Source organism: Amphimedon queenslandica, unplaced genomic scaffold (assembly GCF_000090795.2).
Source record: "Amphimedon queenslandica unplaced genomic scaffold, v1.1 AMPQUscaffold_13460, whole genome shotgun sequence".
NCBI classification, from domain to species: domain Eukaryota; kingdom Metazoa; phylum Porifera; class Demospongiae; order Haplosclerida; family Niphatidae; genus Amphimedon; species Amphimedon queenslandica.
In genome coordinates, this window is record NW_003546304.1 from 283,934 (window position 1) to 292,626 (window position 8,693).

General features: G+C 35.2%; 2 protein-coding genes across 2 annotated transcripts in view; one reads left to right on the top strand and one right to left on the bottom strand.

Moving 5' to 3' along the window:
• Positions 1–5: 5 nt before the first annotated feature.
• On the bottom strand, positions 6–5,865 carry LOC105312267 (telomerase reverse transcriptase-like). Its single transcript, XM_019994917.1, has 33 exons — positions 5,597–5,865; positions 5,477–5,533; positions 5,196–5,308; positions 5,070–5,155; positions 4,963–5,031; positions 4,890–4,920; positions 4,767–4,840; positions 4,598–4,704; positions 4,484–4,539; positions 4,391–4,436; positions 4,284–4,346; positions 4,128–4,215; positions 4,002–4,072; positions 3,805–3,948; positions 3,617–3,716; positions 3,500–3,537; positions 3,129–3,326; positions 2,979–3,082; positions 2,821–2,914; positions 2,694–2,778; positions 2,413–2,486; positions 2,286–2,360; positions 1,948–2,018; positions 1,838–1,895; positions 1,596–1,773; positions 1,468–1,545; positions 1,334–1,406; positions 1,233–1,275; positions 762–903; positions 444–499; positions 347–390; positions 197–302; positions 6–146 (listed from the first exon to the last, which is right to left on the bottom strand). The coding sequence occupies exons 1-33, from the start codon at positions 5,837–5,839 to the stop codon at positions 69–71; spliced, it is 2,943 nt and encodes a 980-aa protein (XP_019850476.1). The 5' UTR covers positions 5,840–5,865; the 3' UTR covers positions 6–68.
• Positions 5,866–5,926: 61 nt separating this feature from the next.
• The window catches only part of LOC105312268 (scavenger receptor cysteine-rich domain superfamily protein-like), a 6,423-nt gene continuing 3,656 nt past the window's right edge, over positions 5,927–8,693 (top strand). Inside the window, exons 1-11 of the mRNA XM_019994918.1 lie at positions 5,927–5,995; positions 6,042–6,218; positions 6,775–6,939; positions 6,992–7,159; positions 7,204–7,371; positions 7,421–7,609; positions 7,663–7,878; positions 7,925–8,086; positions 8,146–8,322; positions 8,366–8,536; positions 8,583–8,648. Coding sequence (XP_019850477.1) covers positions 5,941–5,995; positions 6,042–6,218; positions 6,775–6,939; positions 6,992–7,159; positions 7,204–7,371; positions 7,421–7,609; positions 7,663–7,878; positions 7,925–8,086; positions 8,146–8,322; positions 8,366–8,536; positions 8,583–8,648 — 1,714 coding nt within the window. The 5' untranslated portion in view covers positions 5,927–5,940. The remainder of the gene's footprint in view (positions 5,996–6,041; positions 6,219–6,774; positions 6,940–6,991; positions 7,160–7,203; positions 7,372–7,420; positions 7,610–7,662; positions 7,879–7,924; positions 8,087–8,145; positions 8,323–8,365; positions 8,537–8,582; positions 8,649–8,693) is intronic.

Below are 8,693 nucleotides of genomic sequence, written 5' to 3' on the forward strand. Positions count from 1 at the left end.
AATGATCGAGCTAGCACGTGTTACAACCGTGAATGTTATTATTGCGGTTCAATGAATATTAATCAGTTTTAATAGGTAATGCTAAACACTGGATCATTGCTGCATCTATCAACTATCTCCAACAGCAAGTTGATAATATTCTCATCCTAATACATCAGAAATTCAACCATACTACAATAGTAACCTTTTCTCTCACCATTGACTCATGTATCCTTTGTAATACATTCTTCATTAAGAATAACAGCCGCCCATAGAGGGATTTCTTACGCTTAAAAACTGTATAAAAGGACTGAAGTGATAACCTAATCCTAACCAATAACAATAGTGGTCTATTGGACATATTTACCAGTTGCAAACAATCAGAGGTACACTGTATACTCCTATTGCTCTCTAAAAAGAATGAAGTAAACCAACAGCAATATAAGTATGAATGCAAGTATTACTTTGCATACAGACTTGGCTCGATGATCAAACTGCCTTGTGGTGCTCATCAACATCCCTGCATAATATAATTGTTATTAGTAAAAGACTCAAGATACCGTATAGAATGACATTTTGGAGGTAGTTAAAATTTGGCGAATTTGGTGTTTTTAAAGCCATTCGCCAAAATAAAAATTTGCCATTTAGAGCCATTTTGCACATGCTCAATGGCACATGGCTACAAATTCGCCAAATCAAAATTAGCCAATCACCAAAATTTAGCAATTTGCCAAATTTAACTCCCTCCAAAATTTCCTTCTATACGATAGTACAGGACTCACTCATTATTTCTGATGCAGTAGCTCTGCTATTGGACTGCAAGCCATGAGCTTTAATGCAGTACTTGATATAGCAGTGAAACTTAATAGCAGAGAGTGTGAAGTTTAAGTACAAGTTGCATAGCACCATACCATTAGATAAAAACTACACAATATCATAAATAAATAGAAACTATTGTAGTGCAGGGTCCATATTATGGACCCTTCCAAAAATTTTCAGCTCTGGATCAAGCAGAACCTAAAAGATGCGTGTCAATATGGACAAAGAGACTGCTGATTTTATACTCAAGGAATTGTAAAAGCCTATCGTGGGTTGGACAGAAATGTGGTTAACATTCCTGTACTTGTATAAACTGTGTTAACAATACAGCTGCTTGAGCCACTTTAATAGAAACACAATCAAACACAAGAGCTGAATGCTAGAGCTTGTACCACTACACGCATACTAACACTATCAGAGAGTGCATTAGTTACTTGTGAGTCCAGTAAATGCGGGACACACTTCAACGAGAGTGCTCTATGATAATAAAAGGAGAAAAGTGAATCAAAGCACTAATTATTATCATTATTATTACTGTATGAGTTGAATTGAGAGTGAGTGTGCAGGAACGATGCTAGAATTACTAATGGTCAAACAATCTCTTATGTCTAGAAACAAGGGAATAATTATAAGTGACAAAGACTATGGGATATTTGCAGCATAACATACTCTTGTATCTGCTATTGTCAACTAAGATTTGAAGATTTGTAGTATTAATTAACAGTCCACACCAATTAAACCATTCCACTGTGAATGATACTTAAAGCTAAAGCAGAGTCCATTTCTACTTTCCTTACCATCAACACACTTTGTTACTTTCCCATTATCAGTAATGGAGTAATTCCTCTTGGTTTTATTCTTATTAATGTAGCAGTTATACTGACTGATTCCCCCGCTCAATAATGCATCAAAACTTTTAACACAATCAGCTTTGTCGGTCACATACAAAAAGTCATCAACTAATCTTACAAAGAACTACAGCATAAATTTTAAAAAGATGTAAGGCAAGTTAGGCAACATGATCCATTGGTCCACTTACTCCTTCAGTTCTTATATAAGAGCCAATACATCTAGCCTCCATATCAGCATAGTAGATACTGTAAATATAAAGGAGGGTTATAATGTTTGGAGTGAATGTACTTCACTGACCAACAGAGCAGAGTGGATAATATTGATCCTTGGGGTATCCCCTGCACCTGTACAAAATACTGCCCGTTTACCTATAATAGAATCCAATTTTGATTAGCAAAGTTGATACAGAACATAAGAACATTATGCATCAGAAAAAAATTATTAAAAAAAGGAAAATTCTCTCGGAGCCAAATTGGCCAGATTTTGGAGCAACTTCAAAATTTATAAAAAATCTAATTTTGATCAAAAATTTGATAATACACTATAAAATTATAATACCAAATGTATTTCTTTGGTTTCAATTACTATTATTACATATTAATGACTGCCTCCCAATTGAAACTCACTCGCCATACCTTAACAATATTATTCTTGAGGTGACATTCCAATGTATACAGTATCATTTCTTTTGATATCAATTTCACCGACATCTAATAAATGATCAATATGATAGATTATGGATACTAAGTAAGGATGACTCACTGCATCAGATAGTACTACATTATGATGAGAAGATGAAACTCTGTCAGCTATCTCAACAAATGGAACCATTGCAGCTGTTAAAAATAAATAAAATGGTACAAGAGTATACAACTTCTAGAATTAATAACAGCTGTCATAAATAAATTATACCAAGGAACAGGATTGAGGCTAATTTTAATACACACCACACCATACATAGAGTGACTCAATGGTATCATATTTCTTGCACTGTAAAAGTGCATTGACCCATCTCTGATATGCAAAAATGAAAGGTTGCTAACCTTCAGTGACACATCTTTTAAAATACATCTTTATACTCCCGTTATTCACTTTGATAACATGACATCCCCTAATGTAGTAACAGTCCTATTACATGGTGATTAGAATGAACCCCAATGTGCTATTCACTTTTGTCAGTATTCTATCAAGTAGCATCATTAGACGATCGGATAAAACCGTATTAAAGCAATTCAACACATCAACACTTATCATATACCAAGACCTTCATTGTAATAGGGCGAAAGGAGAGGAAGATGAAAACTTGTAGTAAAATGGTATTAAATTACTTATTTGACTCATCCAAGCTGACAGACTTTCTCTCAAGGAAATCCTTCCATCTTTTATAAAACTCGTTAAATCCAAGCATCGAGCAGCCAAGTTTATTCAAACTCTGTGAGTGCAACTAGTTCATGAAAGTAATAAAGGAAATGGCTGACCTCATACTTTAGTACAGCTAAGATATTGACTAGCTTGGCATTGGTTGACTGAGGCTTCTCATCTCTTATCACTCCTTCCAATCCTTTGGGGACGGTCTTCATGTTTATTATTGGCCGGAGACTCTCAGTTTTTGGCAAGAAGCGAAGCAAAGAGACACCTAAAGCTTTTGAGTCTTGCAACAAGCAAGACACATCACCCTAACACACAACAGATATTTAAAATAATTCCAATAAAATTTTGATGTTGTTCTTCTGACACAAATCAAGATAATGCATTAACACTAATAATAATATTTGTAGTAGCCCACTATGTGTTTGTATAGACCATAACAAGTGTTATTACTATTATGTGTGTGTGTGTGTAAAAATACCTCTTTTATTGGTTTCAGTATATGCTTATCAGTTAAATCTATTAACAAGATAATTTTGTTACAGTACACACAGCAATTATAGGTCACAAATTGTATTTCTCATGCATGTACATGTACCTTTGATGCCAAACTGAACAATCTGTGACCAAACGTCTTTCGTATAAAAGAACAATACATTCCTGGTTGAGCCTCCTCTCTCAGTTACATAAAAGTATTTCTATAAATGAACAATGTATTATATCAAGAGTACATGATGGTATTATCATAAAGGCAATTTTAAGGCATTATACACTTAATTCCATTACATTAATGAGTGGTAGGACGAATCCTTCAATCAGCCACTTGATCCACAATAAAACCATCAGCTCGTCACTTAGACTCTGGGATGGTGGTACATGGGTGTATTGCTTCTCCCCCATCTTACCAGTGACCCAATTGTACTCTGAGATCTGAAGGCAAACACAAAAAAATTAAAAAGATGAGCATGATACTCTTTTTTGACCTTTATTCCTCTGGTTAGGTGAGTGAGTGATCTTGTTTCATGATTATGCAATGATAATACCTCCAAAACAGCTGAAGAATAAAAATCAAGAGACATATCTCTTACGGCAAGAGAAGATATACAAACCTTTCAAAACCAATCTCTTGTTCCTATTTGAACCCCATGCTAGTTTCGGTACCACTTGTAGCAATGACGACACTACAAATCTTTTAACCTGATCAGCATTAAGCATTAATTTTACATGAATAATAATGTTTGATTACAAGAATAGCTTCCTCCTACCTCACTTAACGGAACATGTTGTGATATTAAATCAGCAGCATCACCACCAAATGGATTCTGAGACTAAAGAGAAGAAAGAAATGAATAAATAATAATACCACACTGACTGTGGCTGACGAAGCTTTTTTAAGGAGTTCCCTGTAGCTTATAGATCTAAATAATTATCATAAATAACAAAACTTTTCAATGAACGCACTTACTTGTGTTTCTTCATTAAACAAAGCATGCCAATGGCTTCTGATACCTTCTGTATCCTCTGCAACACCATCATTCACATTACAGTTGAAAGAACAAAATTAATAAATAATACTGACTTTCATGCATGTTTTTGATTTGCTTCCAGAATCATTAAAGATTGCAAGCGACAAGCTCTTTACTTCTGAGTTAGTAGCTGGTTTTGTGTGATAACTCATTAAGTTACCTAAAGTAAGTGCAATAATCAAAATTACAATGGCAGAATGATCACACAATCATAATTTTTACCTGGAGACAGAGGCAGCTTACATCCATAGCATAAATGGGACATGCTGACATTAGATTTCTTTAATGAAGAAATCCTACCAGAACACGATAATAAATACACTTAAAGAATTAAAGTAATGCCACCTTGTTGAAGGATGATTCAAATCAGGACTACCTAGAAATGGAAAATGATAGTATTATCATCATTATTACTTACTAGTAGGCTTAACGGGCACTTTTCTCATTGGTAGCATGAACCTTGACATATTAGTTGTTAGCAAATATCCTAGTAACATGAAAGTGATCATGGTAATATAATCTTACCACTGATCTGTATGTAGCTTGCATTATCCAGTGGTACAAATACAGCATATTGTAGCATGAGGTTACAGAAACCTTCAAATCCAATACTACAAAAATATAATGCTATATGAGTATCAATAGTTATACCATTCAAATAACTGGCTCCATTGTAATGAATTGGCAATGATGTCAACCGCTTGATTAGGAAATTCTGAATCCAAAAACTTAGTACCAACCAAAGGACATACTAAACCATTGACCTAAACATGTAAATGCAGATAATAAGAAATTTTACTTAGTTGCAATTAGTTAGCTTTGTTTTGTCAAATTCTAGCTAGAGAATTATTTGCATGGCATAATTCCATTTATATGCATTAACAAATGCTCCATGGAGTTAGTTAGTTTTGTGCAGAGGGATTAGTTCTCACCAGTTGGTATCCTTTAGTGAGCACATGAGCATCCCAATCCGGATACTGTAATAAAACCTATACAAATGGACATGGACAAAACTGAGCTCCACCCAATGGAAAGGGTTAATGATTAATTACCTCTACTATACAGTGTATTGTTGACTTGATATCAGTACACGTGGTCAGTGATTGGGTCACGTTACAGGGAGGAAGAACTGTTTGATGAGCAGTGGCGACTCGGTCAGCATATTGAAGCACACTCTTTCCTAACGAGACACTTGGAGCTAATTTGCGTATAGTCTCAGAGAGAGAAGAGACCTCTTTATACAGCCCGAGCAGATTCCCTAGAGAACCAATGAACCCGTTGTGCTGATTTGGCATTTTGCCTCTGGGCGTGGTTGTAAGTTATTTTAATATTAATTTTATGATTATTAACTGTTATTTTATTAATAATCAATTAATCATTAGCCCTGGGCTGAAAAATGAAAAAGATTCTTCTCTTTGCTGCTGTACTGTCAGTGGCATTAACTGTTGCAAGTTAGTGCATTTTTAATAGTATTTCTATATTATTATGTTGCTACAGATGCTGAATTCTGCAGTACTAATCAAACTGGCTCTGTACGTTTGGTATGGGGATCAGGACCCTGGGAAGGGAACCTGCAAGTTTGTCTCAATGGTGTATGGGGCTGGGTCTGTCACAATGCCTTCGGCACTACTGATGCAAGGGTTGTCTGTAGACAATTAGGATATACTATCACAGGTATAATAAATGCTAATTTTTTCCTGCACACTGCATGCATGTCACTGTATCATTATGCATGCAAAGATAAAACTTTTTTCTTCTACACTAGTGCGATGTGAGCCGTTATGCAATACTAGCTTATTGTTAGATTAACTATGATTTTGGGGTAGTATAGTGACAGGTAGTTGTTACTTATTTTTCTTTTTCACATTATGTTTATTCAATGTGTTTATATCAACTATGAAATGTATAACTAAACTCCGAATCTATTCCTTTATTCATAATTGATTTTTAAATCTTACTTTTTGAGTCAACATAAATCTGCCTATACAAACATCACTCTGTTACTATACGTATTGGTTGCTTTAATCATGTACATGTAGCTTTTACTATTAGATCTACTATTAGATCTACTATTAGATCAACTAATGCTCTAAATGATTATTATTACTACTCCGAATTCTCACGATTGCATGACAAACAAACTGAATCACCAGTATTTATCTTTACTACAATCACTTGACTGGCTATGGATTCTGTTGTCACTAATCACTATATTTGTTTCTTTGACTAGGAGCTGCAGCAAAAACTAGTTCATACTATGGCTGGGGTAATGGGACTATACTAATGGACTATGTCAGTTGTACTGGGTCTGAAACTAGTATAACTAGCTGTGGCTACAATACAGTTCTTACCAGCTCTTGCATTCATAGTAGATTAGCTGGAGTTGTTTGTCAAAGTAAGATATGAAAGGAGAAACGAGTTTATATTAATGCTTCATTACAATATAGGTGGAGGGACTTGTACAAACAATAATATTCGTTTGATTACTGCATCATCATCTTACAGATCTCATGGTCGTGTTGAATTTTGTCGTAACAATCAGTGGGGGACTATTTGCGATAATGGTTGGGATAATTCAGATGCTAGAGTAGTTTGTAGGCAATTGGGATTTGACAGTAAGTTACTTTGTTATAATGTACTTCTAATTATATGTATATAGCTTCACAATACAGTTACTCTTGTTGTGCGGGTTATGGACGAGGCTATGTACCAATTAGGATCAGGAATGTTGGTTGTTCCAGCAGTTACAGTAGGCTCTCTTCATGCAGTTACATTGCCAATTCTGCTGGCTGTTCTAGCTCTGAAGTAGCTGGTGTGGCATGCTATGGTATAAGTCTATGAGACAGATGAGTCTTTGTTTGAATTTCATTTTATAGGAAGAGTCACTAGTTCTTGTACCAATGGGCAGTTTAGACTGTGGAAATCATTTAGTGACACAGGACCTAGTAATCAAGGAATCCTGTTGTATTGTAAAAGTGGAGCATGGAGAACTGTCTGCAGCTACAGGTTCAATTGTTATACTGCAAAACTAATATGTAAAGCAATGGGATATCCTGGAGCACTTGGTTAGTATGCATTTGCTATTGATAATAGTTACTGTAAAATTTCTCAACTGTAGGTACCACAAGTTATAGCTATTATGGTCGATACTATACAGGTTATTATGACACATACTATTGGTCATGCAGTTCTACTAGAACTTCATTATCACAATGTTCATACGTTAATTCAAGATACTGTTGTTCTACAAGCTACTATGGTGGCTGTAGATCATATTGTAATAGGTGCACTGCCTCAAGAGCAGTTGGTCTTATTTGTTATTCTCCTTCTCAAGGTATGTTATCAATATAAATTATTTTCACCTATAATGATGTGTTTAGAATCTGGTACTTGTGTTAATGGTACTGTAAGACTAGTCAATGGATCTACCAGTAATGAAGGAAGAGTAGAGTATTGTTATGATGGGGACTGGGTACCTTCCTGTGGTATGTCATCAATCACTGCTTCACTCATATGCAAACAGCTAGGATACAATTCTACTTGTAAGTACATGCAATGGACTCATCTATAATGCTTTAAAATAATCTTTGTTACATAACAGATGCTAGTGTTTTTAACGATGAACGATTTGGACGGGCCAACAGCAGGAATCTCTTAAATTACAAGTTCTGCAGTAGCACTCACCAGTCATTATCTCAATGTACTAACGTGATAAAACAAAGTTCATGTTATATTACACCTTCAAGCTGTTCCATAGAGTATGGGCTGCGTTGCTACAGTAAGACAGTATGCATAATGATTCTATTTTGATAAATCTTAAGGTACTGGTTCATGTACAAATGATGGTGAGATCCGACTGGTCAATGGTACAATAGAGCAAGAAGGTAGAGCTGAAATATGTCTCAATGGAGTATGGGGGGCTATCTGTCAAACTAGTTGGGGTAGATATGATGCTTTGGTATTCTGTAAAGGATTGGGATACAGAGGAGCAGGTATAAAGTAACTAATGAATTGACTAATGCACAATATCATATTTAGGCCCAATTGCACGTTCTAATGCTTATTTTGGTGAAACAAATGGTCCTGTTCTGTTTAGTAACTTTGGTTGTGGGGGCTATGAGTCTGGGATTTATAGCTGCTCTAAATCAA

Coding starts and splice junctions, on each gene's coding strand:
- LOC105312267 (XM_019994917.1), bottom strand. CDS start 5,839: ATGCCAAATCAGCACAACGGGTTCATTGGTTCTCTAGGGAATCTGCTC. Junction 5,032..5,069: donor AAGCTACATACAGATCAGTG/GTAAGATTATAT, acceptor TCATGTTACTAG/GATATTTGCTAACAACTAAT. Junction 3,717..3,804: donor TCGTCCTACCACTCATTAAT/GTAATGGAATTA, acceptor GTTCATTTATAG/AAATACTTTTATGTAACTGA.